This window comes from Apaloderma vittatum, unplaced genomic scaffold, assembly GCF_000703405.1.
Source record: "Apaloderma vittatum isolate BGI_N311 unplaced genomic scaffold, ASM70340v1 scaffold19811, whole genome shotgun sequence".
Classification (NCBI taxonomy): Eukaryota; Metazoa; Chordata; class Aves; order Trogoniformes; family Trogonidae; genus Apaloderma; species Apaloderma vittatum.
Window position 1 is genome coordinate 1 of NW_009701020.1, and position 21,631 is coordinate 21,631.

General features: G+C 37.8%; 1 protein-coding gene across 1 annotated transcript in view; it reads left to right on the forward strand.

Annotated features, from left to right (window-relative positions):
• The first annotated feature begins 1,082 nt into the window (after positions 1-1,082).
• The window catches only part of COL12A1 (collagen, type XII, alpha 1), a 71,023-nt gene continuing 50,474 nt past the window's right edge, over positions 1,083-21,631 (forward strand). Inside the window, 20 exon segments of the mRNA XM_009879000.1 lie at positions 1,083-1,353; positions 3,121-3,177; positions 3,180-3,232; positions 3,234-3,387; positions 4,800-4,992; positions 7,589-7,710; positions 10,353-10,502; positions 10,588-10,707; positions 11,267-11,431; positions 11,608-11,754; positions 12,395-12,534; positions 13,679-13,808; positions 14,817-14,962; positions 15,241-15,370; positions 16,170-16,309; positions 17,047-17,176; positions 18,609-18,748; positions 19,163-19,295; positions 19,404-19,430; positions 19,742-19,884. Of these exon segments, the coding sequence (XP_009877302.1) occupies positions 1,212-1,353; positions 3,121-3,177; positions 3,180-3,232; positions 3,234-3,387; positions 4,800-4,992; positions 7,589-7,710; positions 10,353-10,502; positions 10,588-10,707; positions 11,267-11,431; positions 11,608-11,754; positions 12,395-12,534; positions 13,679-13,808; positions 14,817-14,962; positions 15,241-15,370; positions 16,170-16,309; positions 17,047-17,176; positions 18,609-18,748; positions 19,163-19,295; positions 19,404-19,430; positions 19,742-19,884 (2,562 nt within the window). The 5' untranslated portion in view covers positions 1,083-1,211.

Below are 21,631 nucleotides of genomic sequence, written 5' to 3' on the forward strand. Positions count from 1 at the left end.
AAATCCGGCTGAGCCAACCCAATACACTGTGGTACCATGAGGCCACCTCAAGTGTTTAAGCCCTCTTGCTAAACAGTCTCTCAGGAGTGTCCTGTACAGTGGTAAAGGCCACAGAGAATACACACTGCAGAACCGAGCACTTCTGTGTGTGTGTGGCTCTGGTTTCGTGGATCCCTTTTGCAGAATTTGCCACAGCGAGGTCATTGCATTAAAAGTCAGAACTCCTTTCCTGCCATCAAAAGCCAGCCGCTGCAACTGGAAAATTGGACATATGTTGTAACTGTATGTTAAACACTAAACAGAGGCATTTCTTTCACTGCACCGCTTTAGGCCGATGAGCTCCATTTTTAAGCAGTGGAATTAGTCTAGTGTGTTAGGTGAGACTCACACATCCAGCTGTCTGATTTCACAGACTAATGAGCTGTTTCCTTTGTTCCAAGCTGTATGGAACAAACTACTGGGAAGAAAGAGGTACAAGTCTTATGAGTGGAAGGATGGAGACTGTTTTCTGTGGCATGAAATAAACACACTGCAAATTAGTTGTAAACATAAAATGCAATAGCTGATAGATATGGTAAGCAGTAGTCTGGAAGATAAGAGTAATACTACTAAATATGAAGATAAAGTTGTCAGAGAAAGGACTGTTTGACTCAGGTAAAAGTCTCCTTTTTTTACCTCCTAGAAAAAAGATACACACACGAGGATGACAATGAATGAATGAATGAATGAATGAATGAACACAAATTATTTATTTGAGAGTGAAAACCTACCTAAATGAGCTGGACCACATTTCAGCATTGACTTCATTCCAAGTCTTTGATTAATGCCATTTTTATTTTGCATTTTCTAAAGCGTAACTGCTAAGTGTCTTACATAGTAAGGGGTAGGACCATTCATAGTCTAAAGTTAGCTTTAAGCATTTTGTTTGGAACTACAAATGTTCATACATATGTAAGTTACTGAAACTAATATTTATGCCAAAAGTTTGATTTTGCTCTTATGGTTGTTTTACTTTTCCATTTGTACTTTGCTTACTTTTGCGATTTGTATTTTAGAGACAATTTGCTTTTTTCTTTCTTGCAGAACGTGGTTCACCACGTAATTTGGTTACCACAGACATAACTGACACTACAGTTGGGTTATCATGGACACCAGCTCCAGGAGGAGTTAATGATTATAGGATAGTATGGAAATCACTTTATGATGATACAATGGGAGAGAAGAGAGTCCCTGGAAATACAGTGGATGCTGTGCTAGAAGGCTTGGAGCCAGAGACTAAGTACAGAATTTCAGTATATGCAACATACAGCAGTGGAGAAGGAGACCCAGTAGAAGGAGAAGCTTTTACTGATGGTGAGTGTAGTACAAATTTACTACCATCTGTAACATTCTGTTCTTGATGAAATGATCATATTTTAAAGCAAGCAAGCCTTATTTTTCTTCACTTTTTTTATTTCCCGAAAATTGTCCTCAAACCAAAATGCCACCTCAAATCAGTCAACTCTTGTTTTTTGTTTGACTGTTAAAAAACAAGGAAAAATTTCTTCTATGTCATGTGATGGCTGGAAGTCAGGTTGAAGAAATATTATGGATAGAATAAGGAGAAAGGGTGTGGTAAATTCCCACAGAATCAATTAATTTCCTTTCCAAGCTATTGCCTTTCCCAGTCTTTACAGTCCTCAAACTGAGGCTGACTGTGTGATTTTGAATGTTTTTTACCTTTCCTGAGGCTCTTCTTTTTTCTTATTTGTTAAATATTATGTAGCATTAATCAAAGCAGGCTCAAGCCTCTCCTGTAGTGCAGGCAAAGTGAAAAATACTGTGAGACCAGGGATAGCCAGTTGTTTTATAACAAGAACTGGCAAGTAGAGGAGCCAGAGTGAGTGAAGGGATACCCTGGGTCAGCCTTGATGTTTCTGTTGCTTGCCTAAAGGAGCCATGAGAAGATGAAGCCAGAGGGAATGCTCTGGTGAGCATCATATGTGTTTATATGTTCTTGTACTCTTTCCTAAACATCTGTTTTGACTACTGTTGGAGATAGGCTGCTCAACTACATTAACCTTTGTCCTTGACCCAGTATATTTCCTCTTAAAGTCACACAAGAGTAGGAATTGCTGCTGTTGGTAAGAGCTGACTCCCCAGAGTCAAAGCAGACTGCTGTCCCACATCTTCCTTCTGTCTTCAGGAACTGCCCTGCCTTTTCCAGGTTAAGTAGGCAGCTTAACCACATAGTTTGTTTCTTCTTTCAATTTGCTGCCTGATGGAACATGCTGTCAGGCCTGTCAATAGACCCAAACGTGAGCCTAACTAACATTGCACCTTTCTGGTACAAACACAAGGCAGAATTGTCAGTTTTTAGGACTGGGAGAGGACTGTAGCCTGCAAAGCCTCCTGTAACATGTAACAAAGTACTGAGAAATTCTGCATGCCAAGAAGGTTCTGTTTTGCCAAAACCTGGATGGCTTATTCTACGTGACAGTCAGCATTACATGCATTTCAGTTCACTTCAGATCATTTGTAACATTTGTACAGTCCGGAAAGTATCTCTTAGAAGCTCAGTGCTGCAATTTATAGAGAAAATGCTTTATTAGTCCATGTGCTTACTTCAGCACATATACTTTCCTGCAAATTATGGTCAGTGACTTTCCAACCATTTGGAAAGCCACTCACCATTGTTCAAAGGATGGTTTTTATGGAGCCCAACACTCAGCATCTAGGTATTTATGAGTACCTTATCAGATCTGTAAACTCAAAACTTAGAAAAATCTTCTCTATAAGACATTGTGTTCATAAAATAAAATGGCTTTGTAATTTATCACTTTCATCTGGGAACGATGAATCCATTATTTAACAGATTACAATTGTTCTGTGTCACTGTGTAATTTGTATTTCACTCTTCTCTGTAGTAGAAAACACACGTTTGTATAGTCCATGGTAATTTAAAAAAAATTAACAGTGGCCTGTGAAATTCCCCTGTGTCTTCACCACAATCAAACACTGTTATTTTAAAGACTGCAATTATTTTTTTTTTAATGCAGCAGAATGAATTTTGTAGGTATGCATGTGAATACATCTTTATGTGACAAAGTAAACATTTATCCATATTTTTACACTGAAAAGTGTCACCAAATGCCAGGACTGTGACAGTAGACAACGAGACAGAAAATACAATGAGAGTTACATGGCAGCCTTCACCTGGGAAAGTCTTATCTTACCGTGTGTACTACCGACCACGCAGTGGAGGAAGACAGATGTTTGGAAGAGTAAACGCTCCTGCTACAAGCATAGTGTTAAAAAGACTTAAGCCGCGAACCACATATGACCTTAGTGTTGTTCCAATTTATGATTTTGGACCAGGAAAATCAAGAAAAGCAGAAGGAACAACAGGTATGTATCACAAGTTTGTATAAGATTTGAAAATGAAAGATTTGAAAATTAAAATTAATAATCATGATATGTAGAAAAGTATGGTGGAGTCTGCCAGGATCACGAATTAACAGGCAAACTGACGAAAATGTTAGAGGTTAAGAAGAGAGTTTGATTTGTTGGAAACTTCACTGCGGCATACCCTGAACGCAGCTTTTTGCTACTGAGACTAAAGGTGAAAATCTGGTTGAAAACATTAGACTTGTCTTGAAATGGACTCCTTGATCAGGTGTTGTCAGCTGTTTCATAATTTGCCTTTTGGTCATGAATGGCAGTTTATTTACTATTCCTCATCAAAATTCCCTCTCCGAGGTAATTTATGATCTTTCAGCTACAGTTAAACAATTGCATAGACACAGGGATAAGACAAACTCTTTTTTTTTTTTTTTTGTTTTCCCTTCACCTTTTCACTCCAAAGCTATAGAAGTGACTTTGGTTATTCTAATTCTCATTTTTGCCAGTTTGAAATTACACTGCTGAAGCATCCCCTATGACTGCACTTCAGATTTACACAAAAGCAAAAATTATGCAGAAGTTAGCAGCAGGCTTGTTAACCACTCTGTCTGTGAGTACTGACCTTCACTGGGTAGCTGTTAAGTCTTCAGAGGAAGTTGCTCTTGACCTCAAAACCTCAAGCTATTTGGCTGGCAGTCCTCTGAAGAATCGTTTTTTGACAAACTGCCACACCTGTGGTTGGTGAACTAGCTTGAGCTGCCAGGCCCTGAGCCTGTAAAGGGAGAGGACTGCTGCAGGACCTTTTCTATGAAATGCTTTGATCTCTGGGACCCAGCACTCTGAGGAGAAAGCAGCTTGTGAAGTGATATTGGTGACTGAGTACTGGCTGGGTGCAACTTTTGCCTGCAGTACAATCTGATTTTTCCAGTGTTGATTCAAAAAGAAGCTGCTTCCATTTCTCTCTCTTGGTCTATATGGCTCGCCTACTTGTTGCCATTTAAAAAAAAAAGGGCTAGTCTAAGCTGATCATCTAGTCTTTCTCCATTGTTAATAGAGAGACTGACTGGCAGTGGTTAGCTCACCTATTGTTAGCATTTGTTGTAAGACCAGAAGGATGTTTAAGGTATGAGCATGTGAGATGAATTGCTATCTATCTCTCAGCCCATTGACTGTAGAGGGAGCCTTGATAAAAAACTTAGCCCATATAACTATTGTTTAGATAGCTAAAATCATGTAAAGTGAATCTCACCTTTCATCCCTTGATACTTGTCTTTATGTCAAAAGAAAGACATAAAGAGTTTATGACTGCCACTAACAGTGGATTTGCATGTGGATTTTAATGTAAAAGCATACTTGGTTTTTTTTTCAACAAGCAGACCTGATTTAAATCTTTTTTTTTTTCCCCCCCATCCTTGCAGCCTCTCCCTTTAAGCCACCTCGAAATCTGAGAACTTCTGATTCAACTATGTCAAGTTTTCGAGTAACCTGGGAGCCAGCCCCAGGGCGAGTGAAGGGATACAAAGTAACTTTCCACCCCACTGAAGATGACAGGAATCTTGGAGAATTAGTAGTGGGACCATACGACAGCACAGTGGTATTGGAGGAACTTAGGTATGGATAAATGGATAATAATTAATGTATTTTTAAAAATTTTAAATGAAATAACTTTAGCTTAGGGTTCTGTATATTCATGATCTGGGATTGAAACATCTGGCAAAAACCTGCTCTAATTAAGAAAGTAACTTTGTCAATAAGCTATGAGGATCTTGTTATGCAGTCTCTGAAAGGCACCTGGCAAGGCTCTTTCTGAGATTATTCATTCACATCACTTGTGGTGTTGTCACAGGAACTGAAGGAGGCAAAGATGTGCACACAGTCTGTGTTCTGCATTTCACATATGAGAAAGCTAATAGGACACAGGAGAAAGTTTGGATTCCTAAGTTTCCTCTGAAAATTTCCTTACGTAATGTGTGTTAAAAAAATCATAGTTTATTTCTTGATTCATTTACTCAGAGGCCTGGATTTCTAAAGTAGATTTTGAAACATGTAAAAATCTGTTATACAAATACACTAATATATTAAAAAAGAATCAGAGAAAGTCATAAAATCATAGAATCATAGAATGGTTTGGGTTAAGGGGCCTTAAAGAACATCTAGTTCCAACCCTGCTGCCATGGGCAGGGACACCTCCCACTGGATCAAGGTTGCTCAAAGACCTATCCACCCCGGCCTTGAACACTTCTGCAACTTCTCTTAGAAACTAGTTCTAGTGCCTCATGACCCTCATAGTGAAGAACTTCTTTACATCTAAATCTAACTTCTATCAGATTGAAGCCATTACTCTTTGTTTTATCACTACTAGTTCTATTAAAAAGTTCCTCTCCAGTTTTCTTGTAGGCCTCCTTTAGCTACTTGAAGGCCACTATAAGGCATCCTCTGAGCTTTCTCTTCTCCGGGCTGAATGACTCTAACTGTCTCAACATGTCTTCATAGGAGAGGTGTTTCAGCCCCCTGGTTATGTTTGTGGCCCTCTTCTGGACCTGCTCCAACAGATTCATATTTTTCTTACACTGGGGGCCCCAGAGCTGAATGCAGCACTGCAGGTGAGGTCTCATAAAAGCAGAGGAGATGGGGAGAATTGCCTCCCTAAATCTGCTGGCCATACTTCTTTTGTTGCAGCCCAGGATGCAATAGGCTTTCTGAGCTGCAAGAACGCATTGCTGGCTCTTAGTCAGTTTTTCATTCACCAGCACCCCCAAATCCTTCTTTGCAGTTCTGCTCTCAATCCACTCATTGCCCAGCCTATATTTGTGCTTGGGATTGCCCTGACCTAGGTGCAGGATCTTGCACTTGGCCTTGTTGAACTGCATGAGATTTGCACAAGCCCACCTCTTGAGCCAGTTTCATGCTGGGTGGCATCTGTTCCCTCCAGCATGTCAAGCACTACACAGCTTGATGTTGTTGGCAAACCTGTGTGACCGTCCAGCCAAATCCATATCCACCAGGTGATCTGTCCACCAAATCCATGTCTCTCCAATTTAGAGACAAGGATGTTGTGTAGGACAGAGCCTGATGTTTGCATAAATCCAGGTGAATGATGTCAGTTTCTCTTCCCTTATCCACCACCGTAACCTCATCAAAACGCCAAACCCCACCAAATTTGTCAGGCACAATTTGCCCTTGGTGAAGACTTGTTAGCTGTCACCAGTCGTTTCCTTATCTTCCATGTGCCCTAGCATAGTCTCCAGAAGGATCTGCTCCATGATCTTGCCAGGCAGAGAGGTGAGACTGATTTGCCTGTAGTTCTCTGGGTCTTTTTTCCCTTTTTAAAAACGAGGGTTATGTTTTTGCCTTTTCCACTCAGTGGGAACTTTCCCAGTCTGCCAAACATTCTCAGATATGATGGATAGTGGCTTAGCAACTTCATCCACCAGTTTCCTCCGGACCTGCAGATACATCTTATCACGTCCCATGGACTTCAGGTTCCTTAGATGGTCTCAGAACTGATCTTCTGCTACAGTGGAAGTTTGTTCATTCTCCCTGTCCCTGCCTTTGCCCACTGCAACTTGGGCAGTGTGGCTTGAGCACTTGCTGGTAAAGACTGAAGGAAAAAAAGTCATTGAATCCCTCAGCCTTTTCCATATCCCAGGTAACCAGGTCTCTCATTTTCTTCCAGATAGACACCACATTTTCCCTAGACTTTCTTTTATCACCAGTGTACCTACAGAACTTTTCTTGCTGCCCTTGACATCACTGTCCAGCTTTAATTCTGTCAGGGCTTTGGCTTTCCTAATCTGATCTCTGGCTGCTCAGACAATTTCTCTGTATTCCTCCCAGGTTACCTTTCGCTGCTTCCACCCTCTGTAGGTTTCCTTTCTGTGTTTGAGTTTGTCCAGGAACATCTTGTTCATCCTTGCAGGCCTCCTGGTGTTTCTTCCTGGCCTCCCCTTTGTCGGGATGCATTGTTTCTGAGCATTAAGTATTAAATTACTTCAATGAAGAAGGCTATAAATTTGTGTATAGAATCAAGAATCAGATTTTAGATTGTTGAAACTTTACTGCCTTGTGGAAGAGCTAGTCTTTGAGATTCACATTCCAGCACTTTTTTTTACATGGGGGATTTTTTTTTTCTGTGAGAATAGAATAAGTGTCAACATTTAGGTAGCCAAGTGATTTTAGATACAGTACTTTTGTTTAACTGTTGCAGGGCAGGAACTACCTATAAGGTAAATGTTTTCGGAATGTTTGATGGAGGAGAGAGCAGCCCCCTGGTTGGACAAGAGATGACCACCCTTTCGGATACTACTTCAGAGCCATTTTTATCTAGAGGTAATTCAATCATGACTGAACTGAAGAAAAGGCAGTTTGGGCTTTTGGATAAAAGAAGTTTACCAGTGTTTCCTTATCTTTTTTTTCTAATGGACATAAATATTTAATTACAGGATTCAGTACACTTCATACCCTGACGACATAATCACTGATCTGAAATGACCACTAAGTACATCCCATTTCAAGATTGTAGTCCTTTGCACCCTTTAGATGATCTTACAAAGGTGATAACTCAGGCAACCCACATTTTGCTCATTACTCAAAGCCATCTGCATTGCATTTTCAAGCCATCCACATCTGTGTTAAATCACATAAGGGCAAATTCTTGAACAGAGATCATAGCTCATCTACAGGGGTGTTCACAGGAGTAGAACAAGGAATTTTAAGCAGATCGTTAGTCCTTTGCTTGTCCTTATATGGTGACTTTTTCTTTTGAGACGAAGATGATATAATGAACAATGATCTGATAGTTGGGAATGTCCCATCGTTATCGTGTATTATTTAAGTTTATATTCAACATAACAATTATTTATTTATTTACTTATTTACTTTCATACTTACTTATTTTAGTATAGAAGGAGGAAATTAATTCACAAATGCAATTGCTGGGTGATCTCCAGCATCTGTTTAGTAGTTTCTCCCTGTGTAGTGGAAGCTTCCAGTCGAAGTTTCTACAAATGTTACAACAGCACTCCCTCAATGTGATTAATGGGCCTCTGCAGGCTAATAGTTGTGCCCACCAAATCCTCAGTTAATACTGGGCGAAGAGAGTTTCAAGGATCAGTCCTCCTTCATGGAAAGCATAAAGAAGCAAGTCTTTGCTTCTTAATAGCCAACTGTAAAGACTTTTCTCCTCTGCCGTTTCAAGGCTTGCATAACCATCAGAGAGTATTTGGTGAGGAAGAAGAACCTAACTGCAAAGGCCTTTCAGAGTTAAATAAAAGAAAGTTTCTGACAGTAGACTCTATATTCTTTTTGCTTAACATTTTTGATGGCTTGTTTCCACACTGGGATATATAAAAGACACCCACCTTGTGTAACTTTATTGACAACATTTTTAGAAACTTCTTAATTAATTGCTGTTCCACTCTGTCTAATACAAGAGGGTAAAACTGAGAAAAACTACCTCATAGGTCATCAGTGATATTAGAGTAAATTGGTAGAATTGCTCCAGGAATGGTTTGTTGTTTTTTACTACAGAAGCTGTCATTTTTGTCTTCAGTGTTATATTCTTTAAGTTAATTAATTTTCTAATGCATGGATTTGAGTTGTGGTTGATATGAAAACAAATTCTGTATCTAGGATTGTAAATGTAGTAGTACATTATTTATTAATAAGGGAAAAGAAATCACCCTAGGTCTGATGATTTTGCTAGAATTTTCCATGTGGGAAACTACTGTAGTTGGAAGAAAAATAAAAGTCAAAATAATTTAGCTTTTATATTGTACATGAAGCTAACTTTAACTTCCATATAAAAGTTCTGCATGCATTTCTTTTTGAAATAACATAGTTTTACTTAAACCCTACTCCCAACTGATTTTATTGTCCTGACTAAAGACTAGATCTATATTTTCTATGCAGAAGACGATCATGCTTTTAACTCCCAGGTACATGGAATAGTTATATTCATGAGTCTACAAGGTTGGATCAATTATGTGGAACATATATGAAATCACAATATCTTTCAACTGTGATGAGTGTGGCTGATTTTTCTGAATGGGATTTCTTCCATATAAAGACCAGAAGCTCTGATGGCAGGAAGCCAGAAAATTTGCAGCTGGTAACACAATCTACAGGAAAAGAGAGAGAGCAAGGATTTTTTCTTTTTCTTTTTCAAATGGCCGTGGATAAAATCATTGTGTCTTTCTGTTTTGTACAAATATTTTGTGATTTTTCTTGTGATGAAAACAATACGATGAGTGTTTAATTCTGTAATTTGTAAACTGAAGATATTTGAAATAACTTCCTACTTTTTCAGAACATTGCAGCTTTTTATAAATGTTTGTTCTTGTTCCCTTTATCTCTTGACCTGTGTTTATGTTTGTGTATCTTCTCTAAATATTGTTCTTTCTTTCTTGTATGTGCAAACTTCTATATCACCTGTATTACTGTGCCTTTTTCCCCTGAAAATTCAGAAATGCTATTTATTTGAAAGTAGTTGTAATTTATAGCATTAATTCCACTGTTATGTAGTTGAAAATTAAGCAGTAGTTTAGCAATCTAGACTAAAATAGTGTAAATGTGAATAGTCTGATAATGCTCACTGCCATGCCAGTGGTTAATTTAGTAGTGTTCTACAAAACCTCTGAAACCAAGTTATCAACCATCTTTAAGAACCAAAACAAATAATGACATGACAGTAGAGAACACTGGCCTTTAGATCTGCAAAGCCTTAGTTATTAAAGAAAACATACAGGAAGAAATTTATACAGCTTTTGCCATGGAACCAGTGACTAGTGTGAATAACGTTCACAAATAGATCACACTTGTCAGAGTGCCAGTGAATAAAACTGGAGCTATTTTGGAAGGTAACTCATGACATATGTCGTTTAAAAGGATGGGGAAAGCTATCATGCTAAGGTTTTATTATTCTGGTTGAAAGCTATCATGTTAAGGTTATATTTTTCTGGTTGACATGGCAGGTTTAGAGTGTAGAACCAGAGCAGAAGCTGATATCGTGCTTCTGGTGGACGGCTCATGGAGTATCGGGCGGCCAAATTTTAAAACTATCAGGAAATTCATTTCCCGTATTGTTGAAGTTTTTGATATTGGTCCTGACAAAGTACAGATTGGTAAGTCCTCATATGGTGGAGGGAAAAATGAGACATAATTGCTGCACAGTCACATAATAACTGAGTAATCGTGGCTTTTTTCCAGGTCTTGCACAGTACAGCGGAGATCCCAGGACAGAATGGAATCTCAATGCTTACCGAACAAAAAAGGCTTTGTTAGAGGCTGTAGAAAACTTACCATACAAAGGAGGCAATACTCTAACAGGTATGTTACACTGCCAGGATTTTCCTTAAGATCCAGTAAAAATAATTCTAGTAGCTGACGTTAGTACTGTTCAGTGAGCTCAAATTTGTCCTTGATGAAAGGGCCTTGCAATCCAATTCAGTGTATTTGGAAGAGAACAGGCATAGCATAGACATATAAATGCAGTGGAAGTCTGGATAAATGCGATGGAGATGAGGTGATGAGTGATGAAGAACTTGGGTTGCTTTTGAGCATATAAGAAGAAAAAGCAGTTCCATGTTAGGGGTGTAAGGGTTGGGAAAAAGACAACCTGAGGACGCAGAAGGGAGGCTAGAAGTGATCAGGTACAAGGCTGATGCAAAAAAGGTAAGAGATTAGAGACTTTGAGAGGCTGAAATAGGATCAGTTGCTGATAAGTCTAGATGATGGGCTGCAACTAGATTCCAAGTGCTTCTAGAAAGAAGAAAATTGCGGAATCATGTTGTTGGAGTGAAATCACTAGCATGAAATACTCTCCTTTACCATGACTGCTATATGGAAGTAATTTGTAATGATTGTTACTTTCTTTGTATCACGCTAGGAATGGCCTTGGATTTCATCTTAAAAAACAACTTCAAACAAGATGCAGGCTTAAGGCCTAGAGCTCGCAAAATTGGTGTTCTCATCACTGATGGCAAATCACAAGATGATGTAGTCACTCCTTCAAGAAGACTCAGAGATGAAGGAGTGGAACTTTATGCAATTGGTAAGTATGACAAGAAGAGGTGGCCTGCACCAACACTCACCTGCCCATCTGCTAAATGCACAGAGAAGTGGCCACATACCTAAAAGGGTATTCAAAGAATGTATTTAGGGACTTAAGTTCATGGCATTATGTTTCATAATTTCTAACAAATTTTCTTTTCATGTCTTCTCTGTAAGGTATTAAAAATGCAGATGAAAATGAACTGAAGCAGATTGCAACAGATCCAGATGACATCCATGCTTACAATGTTGCAGACTTCTCCTTCCTGGCTAACATTGTTGATGATGTAACCACGAATCTGTGTAACAGTGTGAAAGGTCCAGGTACATCACATTTTCAGTCCAATAAATCCTTTTTCCATTTGTGTGCTTGCACTGCTAATTCCTTTTTATTACTTATTGGGAACACTCTGTAGCCCTGGGCTGTTTTTTCAGCTGCTAGTGTGAGGAAGTCAGGCAGACCACCTGGGCTACCCTGCAGGGGTTCTTCCTTTCCTTTCAACAATGACTGTGTTATACCTAACTCAGCATGACATGGCTGGACTTGCTGTCTTTTCTCCCAGAGTCAGGAATTGTGTTGCTCAGTGTGTCACCTTTTTGCTCATTCTGGCAGGTTCTTTGATGATACTCATCTAATGAAGGTAAATTTCTGCAGCTAGCCCTGCTCTTTTCAAGTCCGACAGCCCAACAGCAAAGATTAGCATGGAAAACCAGTAGTCTTAGCTGATGATTCTTCAGTGAAACACTAGTGTTGAAAGTAGAGTGGGAATGATAGGGATTTTGTTTGGTCTTAAGGGTGTGATGGTGAGCTATCTCTTCATACAGTTGTTTAAAGAATTCCTGAGGAAACAGAAACATAAGGAAGTACCTAAAGTATTTACTTTTCCGAAGCATTTTTCTTTACCTCACGATTTTATTCCTGATGATATAAATCATTAACTTTCTAATTTGCTTCCACTTGTAGGTGATTTACCACCTCCCTCTAATCTAGTTATTTCGGAAGTGACACCTCGTTCTTTCAGACTGAGATGGAGTCCACCTCCTGAGAGTGTTGATAGATACAGAGTTGAGTATTACCCTACCTCTGGAGGTAGCCCTCAGCAGGTTAGTACTCTATATTCATTCACATTGTCCATCACAATCGTGTACTTCCACATCACCATAACGTAATTCTGAAGTTTGTGCTATGTATGGTATAACAGTAAATGAAAAAAAGTTCCACAAGGTCAAGAATATTGTGCTTTGGTAAAAGAATTTTTAAAAAAGGAGCATACACATGACTTTGGTTTTAAAATCATGAATCTGTGAGTATAATGTATTTCTTAAAACCAGTTGACTGGTATTTCTAGTAATTTCTTTCTGTTTGTATTCCATCGTCATATATTGGTTTAAATAATTCTGTAATAGAAATTCTCTGAGCATTTTCACGGCTTACTGTTTTTAGGTCATTCTCTTGCTAGTAGTGGGTGATACATGTTGTGAAGTAGTGCTTAGATTAGCAGATATGACAGTACTTTGAATCTATGCCTAAGCATATCCTCCAAACCCTTTAATGCACAGGGTTAAAGTCATCTTGGGGTTATTTTCTAAATGGAGAGCCGGTAACTGTCAAACCTTGATTCTAGACAATCTAAATACCTCATCACTCTTGAACCAGACAGGATAGTATTTAGAAGAATGAAATTAGGCACTTCTGTGTGTCTAACTCCAAACTTCCTATCTCTGAATGTGGTTTTTAAATCTTAAGTGAGATTTGACTAGTGGAGAAGTCAATCCTGTACTTGGGATTTGACTTTCAGTTGCGGTTGGAGTGGCCATTCTAGTGCATACTGAATTTACATCTTGACTTCTTGCTGGCATTTCTGTTCTTATACCACGTACTGCAACAATCTAGATTATCTGTGGAGTTTAAAACTTTTTGCATAGTGGTAACACATATTTCTGGCAGTTTCTTTATGATGCTGAGTAATATAAATGTGTAAACCATGTGCAAAAGCAGGATGAGCAGTGAGTGCTACTAGATATATCCAGCTCTATTTAAAACCAGTGTCTGAGGGTTGCCTGCAGCTTGCTTTACAAAAACAGTGATATATTGTCAGACAAAATACGTAAAAGATTAGGACCATACTTATTTTAGTTCTATACCATTGATTTTTGAAGTTTTTCAGACGAAATGATGTTTTTCTTAGAGATAAGATTACTAATGCATTTATTGCACAGTGGTTAACATTGCTTCTCTTTTATGTAGTTTTATGTAAGTAGGATGGAAACAACGACGGTTCTGAAAGATCTGAAACCTGAAACAGAATATGTTGTTAATGTGTTTTCTGTGGTAGAAGACGAAAGCAGTGAACCTCTAATCGGCAGGGAAACAACTTGTAAGTTAGAAACAGAAACATGACAACAGTCAGTTTTGCCTATGGGGAAGTGTTCAGTAGCACTATGGGTTTTCTTCTTAGAGGGAACAAAATTTTTAATTTGAATCACCAAATTCTTCTGTGTTAAACTGGTTGATCAGTTCTTCGCTGAAAAACTTCAGCACAGTGAAACTGGATTGTGGTAAAAAATGTTCGTTCCAGCTTCTTTTGAGGCCCATAAAGCACAGCTGTTCAAGAGTAGAGAAGCAAACATGAATTACAAGGCAGAGTTTATAAATTCTTGAAATCTGTACTCCTTCATTTTTATGCTAGAAAATTAATTCCTGCTACTAACAGCCAGAATACTATATAAATTCATTCTAATTTTATAAATTGACAAAAAGCCAGTTCAACACAGCTACATCACTTCTACAAGACATAACTTCACCACTATGTTTTTATTATTAGCTGTCTACATGATTGGTTTTAGATGTATGTGTGCTGAATGCAACATAGGGTGACTTTTCTGCTTCGAATGTACTGAAGATTAGGTGTTCATTTAATTTCTTTGATTGTTTTGTATTAGGCTTAAAGTATGTACATGATTTTTATGAAGTCTGCAGGGTTTTCCAGGTTTGTTTAATAATTTGAGAAATACATAAAAAATGAAGAAAGTACAAAAAATACTTTTCTATACATATCCCAAAGTAGTCATGTTCTGTTCTATATTAGAGCATTCATATGAAATAATGTTGCTTTTTAGAATATTTAAGTGTTTCACTTCAGACTTGTAAGACAGTTTTAACTGTATGTAGGTAATCTGTAGCACACTCAAAAATGTGCTGACCACTACCTCTTTCTTAAACTAAGCATCACTTAAAATACCACTACTTGCAGATCACTTTTCTACTACCCATAACATACCCTATTACCCATGTGCAATCTTCTCAGTGGTATTACCTGTGATGTGAAATATGAAGAGTGAAAAAGGTGAAGGAAATAAATTAATATATAACTTTCATTTGTCAGTGCCAATCTCTTCAGTCAGAAACCTGAATGTTTATGACATTGGATCAACCTCCATGCGAGTGAGGTGGGAACCTCTCAATGGAGCTACTGGTTATATTTTAACATATGAGGCTGTGAATGCCACAGTCCCAACCACAGAGAAAGAGGTAAGAGAATTTGTCTTAATTTCCTGTACTCTACCAAAAGCAAATTAAGAAAATTGGATAGATTTTCTTAGTATGTCATAATAGTCAAAAGAGATTGGCATGTACTACTCGAAGTGCAGTGAACTTACTGGGATACTGTATACAATGACATCAGTCAGGAAGCTGTAAATATACTGTGAATCTCACAAACAAAATTCCCTTCAAGTTAAATCATTGCTTGCTTTTCTGCCATGCCTTTCTCCAGTTTTTAAACATGGTGTGTCATTTTTCATGTGCAGATGCGCGTTGGACCATCAGTGAATGAGGTTCAGCTGGTAGATCTCATCCCCAATACAGAGTACACTTTAACGGCTTACGTGCTATTTGGCGATATGACCAGTGACCCACTTACCACCCAGGAAGTGACATGTATGGGCATCTTGATTTTTGCTTTGTTGTTATTGCTTCAGCAACATTTAACATTTTATTTCATGCAACAGTTTTTATATATTTGGTTTTGGTTAGAAGACCATCTTTTCCATGTTTTATGCATTTTCTAACACTCATACATTTCCAAATTATGTTAATGGCAATTTCAATGAAAAGGGATCAACAATTAAAAGAGGAACAAAAGGTTTTTTTCCCAGAATAATGAAGGGAGTTGTTATGGCTACAGTGTTTTTAAAAGGTATCAGTTTTTCTTGTGTTAACTTAGAAACCTTGTTCCTGAATTCAGACAAGTCGTAAGTATAGAAAACACCAAGTATACTTGCCATGCCAAGAGGAAAAGAAATTTAAACATGGCTTAATTTTTCAAACCTTTCATTAAGCACCTCTCCTTAAGCATTTTCTTCTGACAGAAGCATGTTTCCGAAATAGATGCAGTCAGTATGGCTGTTCTTACATTCTTAAAAAATATTAAACCTTTAACTGTCTGTGAAAAGTGACTGTTGTCACCGAAAGTTTTGATCTTAATTGCTGATACTTCTAAAAGCATTCTGCTTATAATTTACAAAGGTGAAGCTACTGTAATTTACAGCTGTTTTACTCATTGTTAGGACAATAAGTTCTTAAACTGTCTCATCTAATGGCCACAGCAATAAGCTTCCCTGAAGTTTATTGCCTCTATTTCGATGAAATGCGTGAAAAGAATATAATTCCTTTTGTGGGAGACCTATACTTCTGCCATGAATAGCATTTTCACTTGCTACTATCATTATCTTTACAGTACCTTTGCCTGGACCCAGAGGCTTAACAATTCAGGATGTTACTCACAGCACCATGAATATCCTTTGGGATCCTGCCCCAGGAAAAGTCCTAAAATACATCTTAAGATACAAAATAGCTGATGAAGCTGATGTAAAGGAGGTAAATCACAGGAATGTTTTTGAAAGTACTAGAAGATGGTTTTATTTTGAGGAGCTAGGTTGCTGAAGTAATAGTAAAAGTACTATTCTGAACCACCATTGAGAATAAAGAATTTCAGTTCATGGTGATGGTGGTCAGGAAAGGGTACTGATTTCTTGGAAATTGAATAAGCGTGAGATGGATATCTTTGTGTACTCCCCTTTTCCTCCTCCTCCAGAGAGGACAAATCCTCAAACTGACAGGAGATAAATAGCCATTTCTATTCTTTGCCTATGTGTTATCTTGCCAAACTCTAAGAATAGCTTACAATTAGGAAGGCAGTGTTGTGGAATAAAGGTATATTGGCCCCTTTGCCCACTGTCAGAACGTGTATGAGCACTGTTAGCAATGTCTTTGAGTTGTCTGCAAGCTTTCCATTGTTGCACTGCTAGACATGAATCAGCTCTTGGAGGATTAAATGTGGGTTCTTTTGAAAGGGAATGAGAATGTTGTAGGGATGCAGTCTTCATCCTCATTTCCAAAAGAATAAGACAGTGAAAAATCAACAAGTAGTACTAGTATCTGAGATAATGTGCTTTACAAGTGAGTTAGTAGACAGCACTCAGTAGTGAGGTGATAAAATTTAGTGTGGAGTACTCTGTTTTTCAGTATGGGAAATTTTGCTACTTATTCAGACACAGAGTCACAAATAGAGCAATTTACAGTTCTTAAGACAGAGACACTATTTTTATTCTTAGGTGGAAATCGATAGACTAAAAACCAGCACTACTCTCTCTGACCTTTCCTCCCAAACACTGTATAATATAAAAGTTGTTGCTGTATACGATGAAGGAGAATCCCTACCAATAAACGCAGAAGCTGTCACTCGTAAGTTTTCCTAATTCCTTGTTGTCATCATTTTTGCCTTATGTTCTATTTAAGTCATGTGTGTTGCAACATATTACTGAGTTTTGGTCGAACTGTAATTTAATATATCTGAGAAATGTTTTACTTTCATTTGTAACATTATTTGCAACATAATAATCCCTAGGACTCTTAGACGAGATCAGTGTCTTATTGCAGTAAACACTGAGCTTGCAGTCTTCAGAGAGGTGACAGAACAGCAGCTGAAGAAAAAATATTTGTGTTTAGAGGCTGAAGGAGGAATGTAGGGGTAGAATTATTAAGAAAATATGAGGGCAGAGGAAAGATTTAGAAAGCCTGTTCAGATATCTAGAAAAGTGAGTAGGAAGATGAGACATATGCTAGAGGATTAGCGAGACACAACATTGCTTCTGATGCAAGAGAGGTTTTTTTACCATGGAATGCTAAACCAGTCTGGACTTTTAGAGAAGTAAAAAGGCAGCATTTAAGCAATCTCAACAAGCAAAGGCAAGGAAATGGTGTTGCACAAACAGTAGGAGCTGATCTCCATACAACTAAGGTGACAGGCTGAAAGGAGAAAGCTGGTACCATGGAAACCCTCATCCTGATCTAAGCTTATGATTTAAGAAGACAGCTAACTAGAAGAGCTAGAATAGAAATGAGCAATGTTACCTTATCGCTGCCTCTTGCTCTGATGTGAAAAAGAGAGAAAAAAAAACATGCGCAGGCTCTCTCTCTTATTTTTTTCTTTGGAAGTTTCCATTTCATAGCCTGGTGTATTTAAAAATATTTGTGAGGTATTTTTCTTGCTTTTGTGCTAACCTTTCTTCTATAGCTGTGATTTTGTGTGAATGTGTGTGTAAGGAAAAAGAGGAAAGCTCTGCCAAATAAATTAATTTTAGTTTAATTCTCTGGTTTTACCTATTTACTTGTTTTTTTTTTTCTCTCAGTAGCTATAATATTTTGCCTCCCAAACCTACAGTTAACCTTTGTGAATTCTTTCTAGATAAGTGATGTAATTCAGTCATGACTTTTTTGGCTTATATAAAGAATTTTAAGATCTGGAAGGAACTCATGCAGGAGCTTAACCTCTGTGCGTGGGGGTTCATAATCACTCCTTCTGACTCTAACATGTAATATCTAGTACTTCAGTTGTTGTGAGCAGGCATGTGAAGTGTGACCTCTGCTGAGGTCAGCAGAGCTAAGTCTGTTTTATCAGATGATGACCTGGTGATGTGACCTTATGAAGGATGACTTGCTTAGTGTAGGTGGTCTGAGTTATACTACAGCATTTTACTGCAGTTGTTAGAAATATGATAACTGAGAAATGCATCTTCTATGTAATCTTGAATTATTTGTCTAAGAAATTTCTTGGTTTATCTATATTTATTTTGTAGTTACACTTTGTGGAATTCTTTTTATTTTTTCATAATAGAGCCTGTGCCAGCACCAGTCAATCTTAGAATCACAGATATAACCACAAATAGTTTTAGAGGAACTTGGGATCATGGAGCATCAGATGTCTCTCTGTACAGAATAACATGGGGCCCCTATGGAAGACCAGAAAAACAGGAGGTAAGAATCGGTGGACACCATAAGAGTTTGTGGGAAGTCACTCAGAGGGTGTATTTTTAAAGTCAGAAATGTAATTAATAAATGGTCTATAACCTCCAAGCCCTCTTGTTGTTCTCAACAGAAATTCTCTGAGAATCATAGAATCATAGAATGCATTAGGTGGCAAGAGGCATTTGGAGGTTGTCTAGTCCAATTCCTCTGCAGTGAGCAGGGACATCCTTAACTAGATCAAGCCTGACCTTGAATGCCTCCGGGGGTGGGAAGGTGTAGAATACATAGGTACAGCCACTTGTATTGATGTTACTGGCTAACAAGTTACTCAGTAATATCACACTCTCTGTTTATTTGTTTTGGTTTGTTTGGTTTCGATTTTATGTATTTTTTACCTTTTTTTTTTTTTAATTTCTCCGCAAGACAATCTTAAATGGGGATGAGAATAGTTTGGTGTTTGAAAATTTGAATCCAGATACATTGTATGATGTGTCAGTTACTGCCATCTATCCTGATGAATCAGAAAGTGATGACCTTATTGGCAGTGAACGAACATGTAAGTAAATAAATGGTTCCTGCATATTGTTGTCTATAGTTATTAAATCTGAAGACATATGCCTTCAAGAATACAAGTAATCTGAAAAATCTTTCTACTTTTTTCTAGTACCCTTGGTACCTATCACCACCCAAGGTAAGAATCTGAATTTCCAGGTATGGTATTATTAAAGAAAACCCAGAGCTGTCTTTTTCTAAACTGTGAGAAAAGTTGACATTAAAAACCTGAGATAATTTAATTAATATTATTGTCTATTTGGAAGAATAGTAAACACTTGATTACCACATGTTTATTATTTTACAAACATTACAGTTTATGTTGTCTTGTACTTAACACATTCTGCTCTTGGTCAGATGTTCATGCAGCCCTGAGAGTATGAATGAGGTGTTTGTCCCAGCTCTTTGTTTAAATTGCATATTTCTTCTTTTCTTTATTACATTTCTCAGCCCCAAAGAGTGGCCCACGAAATCTTCAGGTGTATAATGCAACTTCACACAGTTTGACTGTGAAGTGGGATCCTGCCAGTGGTCGAGTGCAGAGATACAGGATCATCTACCAGCCTATCAGTGGGGATGGCCCTGAACAGTCGGTAACTCATTTTGAAGTGCTATAGTTATTCAACCTTAAATAATAGGTCTGAAAAGTAATCTGTTAGAATAATTTATTTTCAGAGACCAACAGTGTATATTTATCACCTTTTAGGTGAAGGTTTGGATTTATAGTGAGTAAGTATATATTCTCGTCTTTTTCTTTTTCCTCTTTCGCATTCAAGATAGAATGCTCTTTATGAAGCAAAAGTAAATTTAGATACAGTCTCTTTTCTTGAAAATCACATAATCTATAGGTACACCTAGAGTAAAGTTAACGTATGTTGAGGAACATGTCAATCAGTATGTGAGACTACAAGTCACAGATATAAAGTTATCAAAACAACCAATAATATGAACTACTGTGACTACTTCCATAGTCCAGAGTTTTACATTTTTTTCATAGTGCAGTTCACATGCTATCACAGGGACTTTGCCGTGGAACATACTGTGGACAGCTGAGACTGTTTTTTACTGCACTAAGGACAGAATAACCACCCAGAAGTGGCAGTTGCAAAACCAAATCCATGCAAAACATATGCTAGGGAAGTGTTTAAGCTATTTTAGTGTCTTTTAATATGGTTGAGCAGATGTAATGATAGGGAGAACCAGTACAATATGATCAGCCAGCTTTCCCTGCGTCGTCAGCAAGACTTGTGTTGACTACTGGCAGCCTACGCAGCAGCCTGGGAATGATAATTCAGTGAGCTTGTTTATCACAAATGTGTGCTACTTAAAAATGCCCTATTCTGCAGTGGGAGTCTGTCGTAGTTACTGCCAAATGACTCAGAGGAACAGTCTCAGATGAAAACCACACTCATTTAGCTTGCTCCTGTAGTTGGAGATCACACATGTTCTTAAGTGTATCTAGGAATGTTTACTTTAGAATCAGTCAGATACTTCTGCATCCATTTTTATTATCTTCCAAGCAACTTGCATTTGAGTTGACGTTACTAAACTGTGGAATGAATTGAGTAGTTGAATGCAACTGTAGTGAGACATCACTTGAAGAATAAGAAACAGCAGTAAGGTTAATTAATACTTCTAATTAATTGCTGGTACTGGAGTACAAAAACAGTTATGGGCATTCTGTTGAAATTTGTGTGAAGAATAGGCTTAATAGACTTAATTATTCACAACTGGATACAGTCCAGCACTGGCAGTCGGAGAAGACATCTCTTTTTGAGGAGAGCACACAGAACACTCATGCTCTGTTCATGACATTTTAATGTCTGTGCAAATAATTCTTAGTCATATGATAGTAATTCCTTGTCTGCTTCTTTTGTTACTGTGATATTTGATTAAACTGACGTTGCTGGATAGATAGCAGCAGTGTCCTCACTGAAATATTCAAAATTGAATCCTCAGAAGTTTTTTATTGCTCTGTCCGATGTTTAATGTCCTCAGGACCAAGAAACCACAGGTGATTTGAAGACAGCTCTGCAAAAACAGCACACCAAATTCCAGAGGTCATAATGATTATTTAGGCTCAGGTTTTGAAAGGCAAAAAGCTACTGAAATATGGAGGCAGCCATGACAGGATGCTGAAAGAACTAATCTTTGTACACTTGAGTAAAAATAAAAGGTTTCCTTGTAGATAAAAATAATCTACTTCTATGAAATGTGAAGACAGATAAATGCTCACTTATTATCGATAGCTTTTAAGTGTTATGACATATTAGTTGAATAGGCTGGAAAATGTGAAGGTATTTTTAAAAGTACAAAGTAGACTCTTGAGCAAGTGGAATT